This window comes from Lissotriton helveticus, chromosome 4_2 (assembly GCF_964261635.1).
Source record: "Lissotriton helveticus chromosome 4_2, aLisHel1.1, whole genome shotgun sequence".
Lineage (NCBI taxonomy): Eukaryota > Metazoa > Chordata > Amphibia > Caudata > Salamandridae > Lissotriton > Lissotriton helveticus.
Window position 1 is genome coordinate 63,826,938 of NC_136064.1, and position 19,778 is coordinate 63,846,715.

At 44.8% G+C, this 19,778-nt stretch overlaps 1 protein-coding gene across 3 annotated transcripts in view; it reads right to left on the minus strand.

Annotated features, from left to right (window-relative positions):
• The window catches only part of OPHN1 (oligophrenin 1), a 683,898-nt gene that overhangs the window by 251,497 nt on the left and 412,623 nt on the right, over window positions 1-19,778 (minus strand). For all 3 annotated transcript variants that reach the window (XM_078640140.1, XM_078640141.1, XM_078640142.1), the window contains exons 9-11: window positions 13,901-14,001; window positions 2,560-2,651; window positions 2,244-2,322 (exon numbers count right to left, since the gene is read on the minus strand). In XM_078640140.1, the coding sequence (XP_078496266.1) occupies window positions 2,244-2,322; window positions 2,560-2,651; window positions 13,901-14,001 (272 nt within the window). The remainder of the gene's footprint in view (window positions 1-2,243; window positions 2,323-2,559; window positions 2,652-13,900; window positions 14,002-19,778) is intronic.

The window sequence follows — 19,778 nt, forward strand, 5'->3', positions numbered from 1 at the left end:
TCACCTTCCTCCCTGCCATGATGGCTAGTGAAGAGGCATGTCAAGGCGGTGAGCTTCAAAGTTTACCCTGCCTCTGATATGCAACCAGGCTGCCTCCCAAAGGAGGAAGCAGCCCTCTGTCCCCAGGTACATTTGTACCCGGGCAAGTGGGAAAATTAGGTAGTCAGGAGGTGTACACTCCCAGAAGGCAAGCCACACCGCTAGGGTGGGCTACTGGGTCTGTACAGATGAAGAAGGGGTTCTGCCATTTTTAAATGTAGCAGAATAGAGGGATCTGGGTACAATAGGTGATACACACTCCCGGAAGTGGTCACCTCTGGGGCGGATTAGCTGCTGGGGCTAATAGCTCATTGACTACTTGCACCCACACCCCTAACGCCCCGAAATCTAAGATGTAAGGAGCACCCCTGGCACCAGAACCTCAGATCTGCCTGAATTGCAGTTGAGGACAAAGAAGAGACCTGAGTCTGTGATTTCAGGACCAGCACAAAGCAAAGTTGCAATAACCTACACCTGTGGCAACCACCCTCCAATTGCACAACTGCAACTCATCCTGGACCAGTGACAGGTTCCAAATGAAAGGAGAACCACTCTGCAAGCCAAAGGAAACACCAGCAGCCTGCAGCTAAAGAATGCTCCTGTAACCAAAGAATCACTGGCCATCTGGCCTGCAGAGGGATCACCAAAAAGTAAATGGTCTAGTGCATTGTGGAAACAATCCTGACCTCCAGCAAGTTTCGTGTGGCTACTGTTTTCACGCAGACTCGAGGACGTCGAAGTAACTGTAAGTTGTGTTTGCTACTGATAAGGCTTGTTGGTGGCCAGTGGGGCTACCACTAACTTCGTTTGATGCTGCACCTGGAGGGAATCCCGAAGCATCTTCAACCAGCCGCCTCAGTGGCCCTGTTGTCGAGTTAGTGCATCCCTTTCCTTATCCGCATCGTCCAAGCAGCAAAACAAGCACCCGCAGCTCCGGTGTTCAGCACCAGGGCAGTCAAGACAACTCAGCACCTAGGCACTAAGAGCCAGGTAAAATTCAACTGACTGTCAGAGCCTGGTCCAGGGACCCACATCACCTTACCTCGAGTGGTTTCCACTGGACTGACTCAACCTGCAAGTGACCAAGTGTTACTAGTGTGCGTTCCAGGTGACCGCAATGTTATCTTTTTGTAAGAGTTAAATGCACTGATTTATTTTTCCTTTTAAAATCCATAACGCCGGTTATACTTATTCGATTGTTTTTATTTTGGTGTCTAAAATGATATATAAAAAAATCTGCTCTGTTTTTACAGATTGCTTAACACATGTCCCTCTAATAAAGCCTGACGGCTCTGTGCCACACTACCAGCACTGAGCTAGGGATTTATTGGTGTGAATTCAAGGACCTATTTTGGGTAACATGAAGGTATTAAATTGTGAAGCTTAACAAGCCTCACTGCATTATACCCCACTTTCCTACATGACGTCAGTGGTGTCCGCCGAGAGCCACGCTCAAGGAAGGAGCCAGCCTAGAAGCGAGGTCACAGGCGCAGGATCTGCCGGTGGTAACCCAAATGGAGACCTCCTTGGATCCTTAGGGCCAAAGGCACAACAGAGGCTCATGGTGAGGCAACAACAAGGGTGTCTTAGGCCTGTTTTAGCTCTTCAAGCAGTGTGCATACCTGTAGGCCCAGGGAATCAGAGGCTTATCGGGATCAGTGCTGGAATCAGTTCCGAAATGGAGAATCAACTTTGTGGTCTTTAATTGGTGTGAGTGGCAGGATAATGGAGACTCATGCTTGGATTCTTAATTTATTTGGCCTTTTTGGAATTCGCAAATGGCAGTCACTTACATTTGAAGAAAACCCGTTGTTTTAGAGGGAGACAGACGGGAGAGAAATAAGTCTGTCAGAATGACAGGACTCGAAAGGTCCAGATCCATTTCGGAAGATGCATAAAGAAAGGAACTGATGCCAGCTCGTGAAGATGGTGCATATATGGAGGCCCTGATGTCACATCCGGGGCTTACAGATCCGGTGCAGTTCTGCACTATACACCTACTGACACACAAATAAATTGGTAGCAAAAGTTTCCGAATCAAGTCTGGTGCCCAGGAAAATTCACAAGGTGAGGAAGCTGTGGCTTGGTGTGATTCTTTGTGGAACTCCCAGCACAGCCGAAATCATGTAATCCTTGAAAACAAGGGGCCCAGAGACGAAACTGAAATCAATGTAAGTCAAGGCTGTGCCAACTTCAATACATACCGGCTCTTTACCATCCATAGCCTCCATCCACAACCTCCGGTTGAGCTCAGACAGAGCCTGAAGCGTAAGTGCTCCATGCCTGGTGTTTTGGGGAGAAAGTAAAAATAACTTAATATCGATCATGGACTGTACACAAGAACATCAAACTTACATAGATGCAAAGGCTGGATCAATTTAACCAGAGAACAGCTAAGAGGCGTTGACCTTATGTTAAACAGTAAGAAACCTATACACATCTTAAGTTCAGGGGTCTAAGCTTACCTCCTTAATAGAAGCACCATGGTAAGTTAATATAAGCATGTCCAATAAAATCTACCTTTCATTGACTTCAATGTCAAAGCAGAACCGCTTGTCGATGGAGTCTGATTTCCTCCTAATGCACGACTTCAGCGTGAAATCGGATGTTCCCTGAGAAGAGAAACAGAAAGATCACATTTCCAGAAAGAAGTGATTTTCCTCAATCTGTGCTAAGGAAGACTAGCTCTTTACTCATTCCTCTAAATGGAGGCTGAAAATTCTGGTCATTAGGACAGTATAACAGTACAAATGAAAAATACATTATCCAGTCTATGTTATAGTTGGAGGTTTCCCGTTCAGCTAAATGGAAGTTTTTTTCACTCAAAACTTCAACAATGACATTAATCATGTTTTGTACCAATGCAAAGGTATCCAGATGTTTCAGGAGAACCTCCTGCCATTTTTTTAATGGAAAGTGGCAAACACGTGTAAAACTCAGATGGGATATCATTCCTGTGCAGAAGGGAAGGTCCACCATTATGGAGAAATGAATCAATATCCTATCTTCTAGTATTGTTCCTCCCAATACCACATGAATAATCCTATTCATAACCTGCTTCTTTTTTTCACCTGACACCCAAATTCTTTCTACAGGTCATGGCTGGTGCTGGGGGCAGCATGTTTTCTTAGCTTCCTCGGTTGAAAAAACATAATTATTTTCATTCCAATTCATTATGGTCACTTAATTGTGCAATTGCTAGTAGATTTCCTGTGTTCATGTCAACCACAGGGGAATCTAAGATACAAACTCAGTTCTAGTAGTTGTAAATTCATTGCACAATACTTAAGCAATCACCAGGCCTACAGCCTAATCTTTGAAAAGTTGTGTTGTCTTTGCCTGACATGACACAGACTAAACACTCATGTGACATTATTTATAGGGTCTTGATTGTGGCATGGCTATACTAGGAGCATTATTTTAAATATCAAACGCTTTAAACAGGGGCACAGTCACAACAGTAAAAAACGTTTGAAAAGTTATTTTTATTCCACTTCTCCTTTACTTACCCATGTGAGGAGCGTTATGTCTTGGAAGGTCCTAGCAGAACATCCTTTTTAAGACAGTTAACTTATATGTAGACATGTGCGCTACATGAAACAGTTATATTAAATGAACTCAAGCAGTCCACAGATATCTTGACTGGCTTTTTCATTAAGTACCACGCTGTGACACAGATATCGAGAAAGATGCACTTCGCTGAAGAGGCGCAAAAAAGCAGAACCATGTCTGGGCCTGCCTATGTTCCCACAAGAAGGAGCGTCCCACAGCAGTTCAGGCTAGACATTTCAGTGTCTATTTTGGGGCAAGGACAAGGGTGATTAGCACATGGGTAGTTCCTGTCTGTAGTGGTGCAGTAAAAAAAAAAAATGATGGGCGGGAAAGTGGCGCAGAGTTATTACTATGGCTAAAATTAAATAAAGTATTTCACCCCTTCTTTATTTTTCTCTTTCAATAATTAAATATGGCTACCTTTTAGGTCTGGAGTTAGCCTAGACATTTTGTTTGTAATAAAAATATATCTTCCATACTTTCAGGGGCTTTGATTAAGCTCTTTCCATCCACTGGTTTGCTGCAGAGTCCTTCACGTTTTGCTTCTGCCCACCACAGCATAGGGCACAAGGCGAACCCACTTCACCCACCGGCTTACCTGACTGTGATTGATGGCATTCTGCTCTTTGACAAGGTGCACATCAGCATGATAGGTGTGTAAGGAGTGCATTATAGTTAGGCTTAGATTTCACTCGTACAAAATCAGTGAAATTCGGCAGTTATAGAGCTAACTGTAACTTACGTCCCAGCAATGCACTGGTTATGACCTCACATATTACATCAATCATGACATGGTCAATGACATCACTGATGACATCTCAAATGACATCACTGATGACATCAAGTTGTTTGGTTAAGTGAACTGGTGTGTGCATGGCTGTTTTGGAGAGTAAGTTTCTGTGTGAATGTCTGTATGGGTAATTGAGCGGATGTTTGAGTGCTTGTATGGATGTGTGAATGGGTGCGTAAGTGATTGTGTGGGAGTGTGTGTGAGTGCTTGTATGGGTGAGTGAGTGGCTGTTTTCAGAGGCTGTATGGGTGAGTGGATATGTGAGTGTGTAGATAAATTAGTGGGTGTGTAAGTAGCTGTATGGGTGAGTGTTTGGCTATGTCAGTGGCCGTACGGGTGAGTGACGGGTTGTAAGAGTGGCTGTATAGGTGAGTGAATGGTTGTGTGAGTGGCTGTACAAGTGAGTGGCTCTATGGAGGAGTGAGTGGGTGTGTGGGTACTGGTATGGGTATGTGAGTTATAGTTAGGTCAGGTAACTTTAACTGCTGAATTTCACTGGTTTTGTAAATCTGAGCCTAACTATAACATCCCTGTAACCTTTGCTTTTTTCAGTTTATTTCTACATTTTTTTTAATTCTATTTCCTAACTATAATCTCCCTGTAACCTTTTTAATTTCTATTGCCTTTAACTAGTAGTTGTGTTTGCTGAGTGGTGGAGAAAGAGGGTGAGGCCTTGGACCAGCTCTCAGGAATCCCGCTATATGGGACTTACTGGAGGTAACTGGAGGGGTAGTTGGCCATCAAAGACCCTCAAGAGCCAAGGGGACTTCAACCCACAACTAGTAGTTGTGGGTTGAACACTTTTGCAGAGTGTTGGAGAAAGGGGTTGTAGCCTCAAACAACCTCTCAGCAATCCCGCCTTGTGGTAATTATAGGAGGTCAGAGGGGGGAGTAGTTTATTTTATTGAAGTTTATTTTATTTTGCTTAATTAAAACCATTGCATACACTAAAAATAGAATATCTTACAATTTTTGATAAAACCATTATAAAAAAAATCCTGATTTTTATCAACAATAACTAGAAGAATTTTTCCTTGATATTAATTTTTATTCCCATTTTCAAGTAGAGTTGGGGTTTAAGCGTTTTGTATGTGTTTAGGGCTACCCATCTGTGCGATTGTTTGGCTAATGTTTTTTTATCCTCTATTGCGGATAATAAGTGGGTTACCTAAAGTTTTTTTTAAAAGAGAAATGATTCGTCGAGGCGTTCCCCAAGACTGTTAGACCTAGAAGTTTAATAGATTTCTGGAGGTAAACACTTGCTGGTGCTTTTCCTGAGCGAGAGAGTTCCATCCAAAGTTGGTCATTCAGGGATCCTTCTTCATCGCCTTTGATCTTATGTCAACATTTCACATATGCTCCCCTTCGTTCCAGTGACTGTTTTTGAAGCCCAAATTCTAACCGTATTTGGGCTGGGGAGACGTTTCTGGGGAGTTGAAAGATCGCTCGGTAAGAGTTGGTTATTATGTTGTCAAGGATTGTTGCGTCTCTTCCCTTCATCGTTTCGCTCCCGTAAGTTAGTGTTGGCTTGAGTTTCGCATGGAGGACCCTTAGCAAAGGGTCAAGTGTCCGATCCGGTAAAAGCTTCTTTAGAGGCTTTATGGCTAGATAATTCATTACCCCCTTTCTCCGCAAAGATTCTATTTGAGGTTTCGATGAATTGTTTTGATCCAGTATTACCCCAAGGTACTTGTAACTTGCTGCTTGATCCAAACAATGGACGTCGAGAAACCAATTAAGATGTTTCTTCTTGTGATAGTTGACTGCCATAATTTTTGTTTTATTGAAGTTTAGTTTTAGTGCATTTTGTTGAAAGAATCTATGAATTGCGTTTAGTAGGTGCTAAAGTCCAATTGGGGTCCGACTTATCAAAACTAGGGCGTCCGCGTATAACAGGTTTGACAAAGTCGTGTTCCCTAGTTTTGGTGCATGGGCTACGCAACTGTTCAGCTCCCCCTGCAGGTCCGCTAAGGAAAAATTGAAAAGCAAGGGGGCTACCCTGGTTTTAGCCCTTTTGTAGTAGGATTTTTTTTTATATATGTAGACCTTCGCCGAGCTTTATCCTGACCCATGTGTTAGTATGCAGGTTCCTTAATAAGAGAAGTTAAAGGTATCCCCCAACCGTCCAGTCTTTGCCAAAGTTTTGTTCAGTCAACATGGTCAAATGCAGCTACAAAGTCTATGAAGCAAAGAAAAAGGGGATATTTTCCCTGTTTAGTTGCGTCCATGAGCAAGGTCAGTGCCATTATATTGGTCATAGTAACTTGTCCATTCCGAAACCCTGTTTGCTTTGGCGGGATTATATGATTCTTTTTGGCCCAAGTGGCTAGGTCGTTTAAGATGAGACCCGCAAAGTATTTTGCCTCAATGTCAATCAGGGCTATCAGGCGGTAGTTGTTCGGCACAGACCTCGCAACTTGTTTGTAAATTGGGCTTATGATTGAGCCTCTCCACGACTCTGGAATTGTAAAGTTTCTAACTGCATACTTAAAGACAGGTTCAAGTACATTACTAAAGTAATCCGGGTCATTTTTTAACAGCATTGGTGGGATGCCATTAGGACCTGGGGCTCCAGCCAGTCTGCCCCTTGCTATTTGTTTCTTTATCTGTTGAGCTACTTGGCTGCTGTGCCCCTCCTCTAGTCTCCGTGTATCATTTTGTGCAGAAGTTGAAGTTGTTACCCGTTTTGTTGGAATGGCACTGTTCTTTCCCTATCCTCTGGTGCAGGTGGGCATTGTTGTTCCAGGGGGAGTAGGTGGCCCCCTAGGACACTCAGGAGTAAAATGGACTTTAGTCCCCAACCAGTACTGTGTCAGGAGGTGCGTTTGCGGAGTGGTGGAGAAAGGGTGGTGGCCTCCAAAGACCTCTCAGCAATCCCTGTGCGTGGATCTTACTGGAGGTAACAGGAGTGCTTGTTGGCCCCCAAGGACCCTCTGCAGCCAAGAGGACTTCATCCCACAACCAGCTGTGCACCAGGAAAGGTGTTTGCAAAGTGGTGGTGAAAGGGGGTCCTCCGGCAACTTGCCAGTCTCTTTTTTTTTTATTAGGGGAGGGGGCAGCGTGGCACTCCAGGCTCGGTAGGGGGGCTGTTTGCCCTCCTCCCTTTTTAAGGTAGTGGCCCCAGAGGATGGGGTCCCCAGGGAAGCAAACAGCCTAATGAGGGGGGCCATGCGCTGTCAGAGGAAATTAACCCAAGGGAACAAAGCCTCCTGAGCCAATCAGCTCTTTAATTGGGTTTGATGGATTCTCGCGAGAGTCACTCAAACCCAACTGTCCAGATATACAAATATTTTGTATCCTTAATTTCTTTGAAACTTCTGAATGGATTTACACCCAAGCACAAAAAGCAGGCTTTCAGGACCAAGATCTAGCTTTGTGCCAAATTTGGTGTAATTCTGTTCTGCAGTTTTTGCGGCAACGCAGTCTAAATAAGTCTATGGAAAATAAATGGGGATTCTGCATTTTGGGACACACTCCCTTTTTCTCAGCCCCCACTTGACATATCACCCCGAAACTTTACATTCACAAAGTAGGCAGCAAAGAGAACATTTTTGGAAAGTTTCGTAAAGATTCATCAAATGGTGCCGAAGTTATCAGCAAAACAAAAAAGGCATTGCCTATATATATATATATATATATATATATATATATATATATTACCTACTGGCGGATGCTTGTAGGTAGTTACAGTTAGAACCTAGTTTCCATAGGAAAAGCATTTTTTTGTTTAGCTAATAACTTTGGTGCCATTTGACAAATTTGTATAGAATTCTCAAAACTAGTGTGCCAGTCACTTCAACTGCAATCTAGAAAGTTTAGGGGTGATTCATCAAGCAGTGGCCAAGAAAAAGGGGGGGAGGAGTGGGGGGGGGGGTCACAAAACGATTTTCCCCATACAATTTTCCATAGGGATTTTAGACACAAAGTGCAACCCAGAACAATGCTGAACGGAATTACACCAAATTTGGCAGAAAGCTACATCTTGGTCCAGATGGAGTGCTTTTTTGCAATTTGGTGTAAATCTGTTCAGTAGTTTTGGAGTTATTAAAGGAAAAACATTTCTGTATTTCTAGAGATGTAGATCCACCGCAGTAGATCCGTTGATCCATGCATCAACAGCAATGCCATGATTGGCTGGCTGCAACTGGAGAGAAAAGCTGCTGCCACAATTTTGTGAATTGGGATATAGTTCCCGGGGGCGGGGGGGGTGGGGGGGGTGATGAAGCATAAATAGGACATAAGCGGTCAGGATATAGGTATCCTGACCTCTGTGAGGGACGACTCATGGGCAGCCAACTGTTGGAAAATGTTTTTTGGGTGCATGCGCAAGGATCCACGGTGGCGCTCAGCAAGGCCCTTCTGTGAATCAACATAGTTCTGCTGATCCAGACATCAATTAAAAAACCACATACACCCACTCACAGACCCACTCACACACTCACTAACAAACCTGCTCACACATCCATACATCCACTCACACACCCATTCATTCCCTCACACACCCATACATTCCCTCACACACCCATACAGTCACTGATACATCCACTTTAGAGACCTAGAGAACCACTCACACAGGCACTCACACATCCACTCACGCACCCATACAGCAAAACCAGTGACACACTCATACACCCATACAGCCGCTTACACACCTATCAGAGACCCACAAAGCCACTTATACACCGATTTACACTCTCATACAGCCACTCACACACCCGCTTACAGACCCAGAGAACCACTCATGCATTCAATCACAGAACCCCACAATCACTCACACGCCCACTGAGATACTCACACACCTATGTACATACTCATACTGCTAGTGACACACCCACACAGCCACTTACACACCCAGGGGCCCATGGGCTGGCTGCATTAGGGGGACTGGCCACAGGGCCTGGCCACTGGCCAGGCCGTGTGTCCAATCCCCGACTGCGCTTAAGTTGCATATGGGGGTTGGCCTCTGGCCATGCCCTGTGGCCACCCCCCCACTGCACATGGCCAAAGGCTGTGCACAGCGTGGTGCTGGTTGCATGCGGGCGGGGGTTCACCACTAGTGCCTTAAGGTAAGTATATCTTGCACCTTAGTCATGCATTACTAATTACCCCACATATTACATATCAGTCATGATATCTTCTATGGCATCATTGATAATATTCTGAACTGGGGTGGCAGAGTGAGCTAAAGAACGGTGATGGATTAAACCCAGTTCAGTTGACTGGGGGTGAGTGTTTGTATTGTCAACGCTCCGTCCATCATCACCTTTGGTTTTTCTTTCTTTATCATTGATACTATTACTGCAACATTTGCAATAAAATTAATGATGAGAAAATTGTGCATGGCGGGGTGCGAGATATAGTTACCTTAGTGTGGGGATTTATTCATATTGGAATGTTAAGCTGTTGCTCTGTGAATGGAATGTTATTCTTTGAAGTAGGCTAAGAGACAGTGAAGCTGGAGGTCTTGTTACTTTTCTACTACCAATAAAGATTACCAACTTATTTCTTGTGTTGGAGACATCTTTACATTGGCGACGAGGAACACATCTGTGCAGGGGACAGACATCAAGAGCCTCCACCCCTGGATGATACCTGGAATTGGTATACATTTCAAGATTTCAAGATTTTTAAGGATTTTACATGATGCCTTGTTACTGGTATTTACCTTGTATCTAATGGATATTCACTTCTTTTAATCTTCCACAACTTCAACTTAATTGTGACTTCTACATTTGTTCTGAACATCGACTACATTCTTATTTTGGATTTAGCATACATTGATTTCATTGCTCTTTGTGGAATAATATTATTACTTCTTCATTCTTCGCTTTAATGTGAAAATCATTCTGCGCTTTAATGTGAAAATTTGATGCATCATTGGATGTTTGTGCACTAAAAGTATAGAATACAAAAAGGAAACTAAACAAACGTTGTGGATTTTGAGGAAACGCACCATATCTCTTATTTGTACGCAAATTGGGAGCGTTTTTAAATAAAATCGAGTTTTTACCGTTACGCTGCATCTTCTGAAAACTGCAACGGACGGAACTTGCATCTTCTGATTCAATGCAATCAGTGGACTCCACTACAAACCATTTTGAATGGTAATCTACACACCATCAAACATTTGCTACGAGATCCTAATTTAGAAATTGGACCAAGAAAGTCAATTGCAACTTTTTCCCAAGGACGTTCGGGAAATTCCATACAATCAAGGGGAGGTTGCCTAACAACCTTAGTTTTGTCACTCCTGGCACATGCGTGACATTCTTTAACAAGTTCTTCAATATCATTGTCCATCCCAGGCCACCAGAATGACTGACAAATTCTCCTTTTGGTCATATTCCTCCCCAAATGCCCCTCGTGTGCTATATTCATTATCTTACTTCTTAGTTTAGTCGGTGGTACTAATTTGTTCCTTCTCCATAATTTTCCTTCACTTACACTTAACTCACTCTCAACGTGATAAAACCTTCTAAAACGAACATCGTCACAATATTCCTTAGTCCATCCATCTGATACACAATTCATGACTTGACTCATCAACTCATCATCTGACATAGCACTGTCCCAGTCTACTTTATCAAATGCCTGGTTCCTCATTGCATCTAACCACATCTCCTACATCCTCCAATTCTTCTCTAGCAACATCCACTGGCATGCTAGACAAATAATCTGCTACAACATTTTTCAGACCTTTCATGTATTCCATCTCAAAATTGTATTCAAGTACAGACAAAATCCACCTGGAAATTCTGGGGGTCACATTGCCTTCCAATCCTCTTCCGCCTCTAAAGAGATGCACTAGGGGTTTGTGATCAGTGCGAACCCTGAATGGCAAGCCCCAAAGAAAATATCTGAAATGCTTGATACCCCAATAGTACGCTAGAGCTTCTCTCTCGATCACAGAATATGAGGTTTCTGCTCCCTGAAGTCTTCTTGACGCGAAACCAATAATTCTCTCAACTCCATCATGAACTTGAGACAATACCGCCCCAATTCATACCGCGCTGGCATCGGTAGTGACAAAAGCTCTAGCCTTGACATCAGAATGCCCACGGGTAGGTGCATGTAAAATCTCTTTTTTCACACATTTAACACCTTCGCTGCGGTGGCAATTCCGCCGCAGCGCTAGGGGGGAGGAGGGCCGCGCGGTCTCCCATGCTCATGACGTCACGAGCCTCGGGCGCCAGTGCTTGTGACGGAGCGGTTCCGTCATGGCCCCGCCCGCTCAATAGAACGCGGCCCGCCGAGCGGGCCGTGACGGAACCGCTCCGTCACCAGCACAGCACGACCGAGGCTGGTGACGGAGCGGTTCCGTCACCAGCATGGAAGGGGTTAAACGCTTTCTCACACGCATCATTCCATTCGAATGCAACACCATTTTTCATTTATTATCTCAAAGGTTCCACTACTTCTGAAAACCCATTTATGAACTTGAAACAATCCTCGGCAAGTCCCAGGAAGGACTTCAACTGATCCTTGTTAAGGGGATTTGGAGCATCATTAGTTGCCAAGACAATACTCTTCTTCGGTTTTATCCCTAACCCAGATATTTCGTGTCCTAAATAGGTCACACAGTCCCTTTTCAGTTGACACTTTTCTTTTTTAATCGTCAACCCATGGCTTCCCATACGTTTCAAGACCTCAGTTAAAACCTTGTTGTGATGATCACAATTCTTCCCTACAATTAGTACATCATCCTGAAAACACAAAACATGGCTCATACGACCAAAAATCTGCTGCATGATCCTTTGAAACACCGCTGAGGCAAAATGGTTTGTAGTGGAGTCTACTGATTGCATTGAAACAGGAAAAGTGATTGGTTTCATGGAAAGAGTTTTCGTGAATCAAGGGATACCAAAAACATTGGTGTCGGACAATGGAGTTTAGTTGGTTTCTAGACGAATTAAGAAGTTTTTATGAAAAATGGGAATTAATCATGGGAGAGTTGCGTTGTTCAGGCCGCAAGCTAATGGTCTAGTTGAAAGAATCAACCGTTTGTTAATGGACAATATTCAACTCTCATTGGTGAATGGATTGGCATGGTCTGAGGAACTCAAAAAATTAATATGGTCATATAGGGTCACACCACATTCTTTAACTAGGGTTTCTCCGTTTGTTTCTCTTAAGGGGCGTGAGCCAGGTGTATAGGAAGTTCCAGGTTGGTTGAAGAATAAGGAATGTGTATGGGTGGATCGTGCTGCAGTGAAAGATGGAGTGGAGAAACAACATTGTGCATCCACGAGTCACTACAACTTAAAGTAGAGAGTTAAGGAATCAGATATAAAGGGGGGTGATTGGGTTGTGGTTATAAGAGGAGGAATTGTTACTAAGGGAGAGAGTAAATGTACCCAACCTATCCAAGTAAAGAGTGTAAAGAAAAATGTTCTTATCCTGGCGGATGGGTCTGCTTGGAGCTGTGGCAATGTTTCGAAATGTCATGCTCCTTAAGTTCTTTCACATTATTTGAATCCGCATGTTAATTTTATGATTATGTTTATTTTATTATGCTTTTATTATTGTTCTATGTAAGGGGGAGATATGTGGGGATTTATTCATAATGGAATGTTAAGCTGTTGCTAGGTGAATGGAATGTTGTTCTTTGAAATAGGCTAAGAGACAGTGGAGCTGGAGGAGAAGCTGGAGGTCTTGTTACTTTTCTACTAGCAATAAAGATTACCAACGTATTTCTTATGTTGGAGACATCTTACACTTAGTGCATGGGTTATAGTTTCTTGAGATACCTATAACTGCTGAATTTCTATGGTTTTATGTGTGTAAAATCTAAACCTAACTATAACGTCCCTGTAACAGTTGTTTTTTTTCAATGAATTTCTACGTTTTTTAATGCTATTTTCTAACTATAACATCCTGGCAACCATTGCTTTTTTCAGTAAAATATACATATATATATGTATATATATTTTTTTCTTTTTTTGGAAGCCATAATGGTAAGAAGGGAGAACATCACTCGAGCACAGTGGAAAATGTATTTATTGCTCGAGAAACAGCAGTATCAACATCAACATGTTTTGGCTGATATTTAGCTTTGATCACGATGAACAAAACTGGTTCTCAGCCTTAACATATGTGAATGTTGCTACTGCTGTTTCTTGAACAATAAATATTTTTGCCCATCATGCTTGAATACCATTCTCCCTTCATACCATTACGGAGTCTTGCGGATTTATCGGCGATGGGGTGGAGATGCCATTACAAGGCACAGCCAAAGATTTGGATGCCCGTCAGCAACCACCAACACACAACGTAGCATATTTACATAGTGCATATAAATGAATGTCTTCATCCAAAAATATTCACAAACAAAATAGGCATTGGCAAAGCCAAAAGGTCAGTGGTCAACACCAGATCTATTGCCTTTACCAATGCTTTTCATTATGTTACCACTGTCTACCGAATTGTCCTTTCTAGCTTTCCAGTCCTTTCTACATGCATTCTAGTTTCAGGAATGTTCCATGTCACGACACCAAGCACAAATAGTCACAGGATACTCACTTGCTTGGCACCCGGCTTCTGCTCCAGTGGAATCATCTTCAAGCCGCGAGATTCCTTCTCATATTTGCAGTAGTGTTTCACCCAGGACATACCCAGGGCCCCTGCAGAGAGAGAAGGAGCAGCCAGCAGTGAGACTCTACTCTCAGATAGAGGTTCTTCATGACACGCTTCCAGAGGGGAGTGCATGTAATGTGTGTGGATGGCAGCTCTAGCTGGACTGTCTGCTGCTACACCCGAAGCAGTTACTACACTCTTGTGTTGAGACCATATGTCCTTTTCTTATTTCGAACTATAACGCTGCATTTACAACTGTTTGTTGGGTGTTAAGTGACCACAGAATAATTCAGAACGGTACACTCTGTGCAATGCAGCATCTTTAAAGACCTTTGGATTACATTCATTATTTCAATCTTTCATCAATTCAAAACTCTGTGCTTATGAGAGGACCATCATTACTTTGACACCTTGAACCTGATCCTCAAAATAAGAGGACATGCATACTGTGGACTTACACTCATAGTCTGTCTACACCCCCTTTTTCATTATTCACAAGATTCCAATGAGCACGCCTCGGCGATCTATGCAAGTCTTAGATTTCCAGAAAAATGCCTTCTCCTCCATGTATTCTACTGGAGTCGACTGTCCTTAGTACAGTTGCACGTTTTACTTTTTTCTTTTTCTGTATTTCAAAGTACAAAACGTTTTTATATGATGAAAAGCCCTACTATACACTGACTGACTGACGTGTGCACTACATGATAATGCTCAATGGGTTTGTCTACATACTCTTCATTTTGCACACTAACATTATTTCTGCCTTAGATTGATCAAAACCCTATAAAAAATCAAAGGGATTTATTAATGAGTGGGTTTACATTAATTTAGGTACCCACATGTTCTGCAAATGTAATGACAGAGAAAAATCACACATGAATGGAAAATCTTATGGGCCGGAAGTGTGTCCTCAGTGGGAATAAGAGTGTGAGACTCTGAGCATGCATCACTGCTAGGGTGCTGGTGATTTCCAGAGTCCTAGTGCCAAGCACGACAACGCTGTCTCTCTCTGAGTTACACAATGCCCATCCTCTCAGAGTTAGACAATGCCAGCCTCTCAGAGTTACACAATGCCCATCCTCTCAGAGTTAGACAATGCCCATCCTCTCAGAGTTAGACAATGCCCAGCCTCTCGGAGTTAGACAATGCCCAGCCTCTCAGAGTTAGACAATGCCAGCCTCTCAGAGTTACACAATGCCCATCCTCTCAGAGTTAGACAATGCCAGCCTCTCAGAGTTACACAATGCCCATCCTCTCAGAGTTAGACAATGCCAGCCTCTCAGAGTTAGACAATGCCCAGCCTCTCAGAGTTAGACAATGCCCAGCCTCTTAGAGTTACACAATGCCCATCCTCTTAGAGTTACACAATGCCCAGCCTCTCAGAGTTAGACAATGCCAGCCTCTCAGAGTTAGACAATGCCCAGCCTCTCAGAGTTAGACAATGCCCAGCCTCTTAGAGTTACACAATGCCCATCCTCTCAGAGTTAGACAATGCCAACCTCTCAGAGTTAGACAATGATCAGCCTCTCAGAGTTAGACAATGCTCAGCCTCTCAGAGTCAGACAATGCCCAGCCTCTCGGAGTTAGACAATGGCCAGCCTCTCAGAGTTAGACAATGCCCAACCTCTCGGAGTTAGACAATGCCCAGCCTCTCAGAGTTAGACAATGCCCAGCCTCTCAGAGTTAGACAATGCCCAGCCTCTCAGAGTTAGACAATGCCCAGCCTCTTAGAGTTACACAATGCCCAGCCTCTCAGAGTTAGACAATGCCAGCCTCTCAGAGTTAGACAATGCCCACCTCTCAGAGTTAGACAATGCCCAGCCTCTCAGAGTTAGACAATGCCCAGCCTCTCAGAGTTAGACAATGCCAGCCTCTCAGAGTTAGACAATGCCCAGCCTCTCAGAGTTAGACAATGCCCAGCCTCTCAGAGTTAGACAATGCCCAGCCTCTCAGAGTTAGACAATGCCCAGCCTCTCAAAGTTAGACAATGCCCAGCCTCTCAGAGTTTGACAATGCCCATCCTCTCAGAGTTAGACAATGCCCAACCTCTCAGAGTTAGACAATGCCCAGCCACTCAAAGTTAGACAATGCCCAGCCTCTCAGAGTTAGACAATGCCCAGCCTCTCAGAGTTAAACAATGCCCAGCCTCTGAGTTAAACAATGCCCAGCCTCTTAGAGTTACACAATGCCCAGCCTCTCAGAGTTAAACAATGCCCAGCCTCTTAGAGTTAGACAATGCCCATCCTCTCAGAGTTAAACAATGCCCAGCCTCTGAGTTAAACAATGCCCAGCCTCTCGGAGTTAGACAATGCCCATCCTCTCGGAGTAACACAATGCCCAGCCTCTCAGAGTTAGACAATGCCCAGCCTCTCGGAGTTAGACAATGCCCAGCCTCTCGGAGTTAGACAATGCCCAGCCTCTCGGAGTTAAACAATGCCCAGCCTCTCGGAGTTAAACAATGCCCAGCCTCTCAGAGTTAGACAATGCCCAGCCTCTCAAAGTTAGACAATGCCCAGCCTCTCAGAGTTAGACAATGCCCATCCTCTCAGAGTTAGACAATGCCCAGCCTCTCAAGGTTAGACAATGCCCAGCCTCTCAGAGTTAGACAATGTCCAGCCTCTCAGAGTTAGACAATGCCAGCCTCTCAGAGTTAGACAATGCCCAGCCTCTCAGAGTTAGACAATGCCCAGCCTCTCAGAGTTAGACAATGCCCATCCTCTCAGAGTTAGACAATGCCCAGCCTCTCAGAGTTAGACAATGCCCAGCCTCTCAGAGTTAGACAATGCCAGCCTCTCAGAGTTAGACAATGCCCAGCCTCTCAGAGTTAGACAATGCCCAGCCTCTCAGAGTCAGACAATGCCCAGCCTCTCAGAGTTAGACAATGCCAGCCTCTCAGAGTTAGACAATGCCCAGCCTCTCAGAGTTAGACAATGCCCAGCCTCTCAGAGTTAGACAATGCCCAGCCTCTCAGAGTTAAACAATGTCCAGCCTCTCAGAGTTAGACAATGCCAGCCTCTCAGAGTTAGACAATGCCCAGCCTCTCAGAGTTAGACAATGCCCAGCCTCTCAGAGTTAGACAATGCCCATCCTCTCAGAGTCAGACAATGCCCAGCCTCTCGGAGTTAGACAATGCCCAGCCTCTCGGAGTTAGACAATGCCCAGCCTCTCAGAGTTAGACAATGCCAGCCTCTCAGAGTTAGACAATGCCCAGCCTCTCAGAGTTAGACAATGCCCAGCCTCTCAGAGTTAGACAATGCCCAGCCTCTCAGAGTTAGACAATGCCCACCTCTCAGAGTTAGACAATACCCAGCCTCTCAGAGTTAGACAATACCCATCCTCTCAGAGTTAGACAATGCCCAGCCTCTCAGAGTTAGACAATGCCCAGCCTCTCAGAGTTAGACAATGCCCAGCCTCTCAGAGTTAGACAATGCACAGCCTCTTAGAGTTACACAATGCCCAGCCTCTCAGAGTTAGAGAATGCCCAGCCTCTCAGAGGTAGACAATGCCCAGCCTCTCAAAATTAGACAATGCCCATCCTCTCAAAGTTAGACAATGCCCAGCCTCTCAGAGTTAGACAATGCCCAGCCTCTCGGAGTTAGACAATGCCCAGCCGCTCAAGGTTAGACAATGCCCAGCCTCTCAGAGTTAGACAATGCCCAGCCTCTCAGAGTAACACAATGCCCAGCCTCTCAGAGATACACAATGCCCAGCCTCTCGGAGTAACACAATGCTCAGCCTCTCAGAGTTAAACAATGCCCAGCCTCTCAGAGTTAGACAATGCCCAGCCTCTCAGAGTTAGACAATGCCCAGCCTCTCAGAGTTACACAATGCCCAGCCTCTCAGAGTTAGACAATGCCCAACCTCTCAGAGTTAAACAATGCCCAGCCTCTGAGTTAAACAATGCCCAGCCTCTTAGAGTTACACAATGCCCAGCCTCTTAGAGTTACACAATGCCCATCCTCTCAGAGTTAGACAATGCCCAGCCTCTCAGAGTTAGACAATGCCCAACCTCTCAGAGTTAAACAATGCCCAGCCTCTGAGTTAAACAATGCCCAGCCTCTTAGAGTTACACAATGCCCAGCCTCTCAGAGTTAGACAATGCCCAGCCTCTCAGAGTTAGACAATGCCCAGCCTCTTAGAGTTACACAATGCCCAGCCTCTCAGAGTTAGACAATGCCCAGCCTCTCAGAGTTAAACAATGCCCAGCCTCTGAGTTAAACAATGCCCAGCCTCTTAGAGTTACACAATGCCCAGCCTCTCAGAGTTAGACAATACCCAGCCTCTCAGAGTTAGACAATGCCCAGCCTCTCAGAGTTAGACAATGCCCAACCTCTCAGAGTTAGACAATGCCCATCCTCTCAGAGTTAAACAATGCCCAGCCTCTGAGTTAAACAATGCCCAGCCTCTCAGAGTTAGACAATGCCCATCCTCTCAGAGTTAGACAATGCCCAGCCACTCAAAGTTAGACAATGCCCAGCCTCTCAGAGTTAGACAATGCCCAGCCTCTCAGAGTTAAACAATGCCCAGCCTCTGAGTTAAACAATGCCCAGCCTCTTAGAGTTACACAATGCCCAGCCTCTCAGAGTTAAACAATGCCCAGCCTCTTAGAGTTAGACAATGCCCATCCTCTCAGAGTTAAACAATGCCCAGCCTCTGAGTTAAACAATGCCCAGCCTCTTAGAGTTAGACAATGCCCAGCCTCTCAGAGTTAGACAATGCCCAGCCTCTCAGAGTTAGACAATGCCCATCCTCTCAGAGTTAGACAATGCCCAGCCTCTCAGAGTTAGACAATACCCAGCCTCTCAGAGTTAGACAATGCCCAGCCTCTCAGAGTTAGACAATACCCAGCCTCTCAGAGTTAGACAATGCCCAGCCGCTCAAGGTTAGACAATGCCCAGCCTCTCAGAGTTAGACAATACCCAGCCTCTCAGAGTTAAACAATGCCCAGCCTCTGAGTTAAACAATGCCCAGCCTCTTAGAGTTACACAATGCCCAGCCTCTCAGAGTTAGACAATACCCAGCCTCTCAGAGTTAGACAATGCCCAGCCTCTCAGAGTTAGACAATGCCCAACCTCTCAGAGTTAGACAATGCCCATCCTCTCAGAGTTAAACAATGCCCAGCCTCTGAGTTAAACAATGCCCAGCCTCTCAGAGTTAGACAATGCCCATCCTCTCAGAGTTAGACAATGCCCAGCCACTCAAAGTTAGACAATGCCCAGCCTCTCAGAGTTAGACAATGCCCAGCCTCTCAGAGTTAGACAATGCCCACCTCTCAGAGTTAGACAATACCCAGCCTCTCAGAGTTAGACAATGCCCAGCCTCTCAGAGTTAGACAATGCCCATCCTCTCAGAGTTAGACAATGCCCAGCCACTCAAAGTTAGACAATGCTCAGCCTCTCAGAGTTAGACAATGCCCAGCCTCTCAGATTTAGACAATGCCCACCTCTCAGAGTTAGACAATGCCCAGCCTCTCAGAGTTAGACAATGCCCACCTCTCAGAGTTAGACAATGCCCAGCCTCTCAGAGTTAGACAACGCCCAGCCTCTCAGAGTTCGACAATGCCCACCTCTCAGAGTTAGACAATACCCAGCCTCTCAGAGTTACACAATGCCCAGCCTCTCAGAGTTAGACAATGCCCAACCACTCAAAGTTAGACAATGCCCAGCCTCTCAGAGTTAGACAATGCCCACCTCTCAGAGTTAGACAATGCCCAGCCTCTCCGAGTTAGACAATGCCCAGCCTCTCAGAGTTAGACAATGCCTAGCCTCTCAGAGTTAGACAATGCCCACCTCTCAGAGTTAGACAATACCCAGCCTCTCAGAGT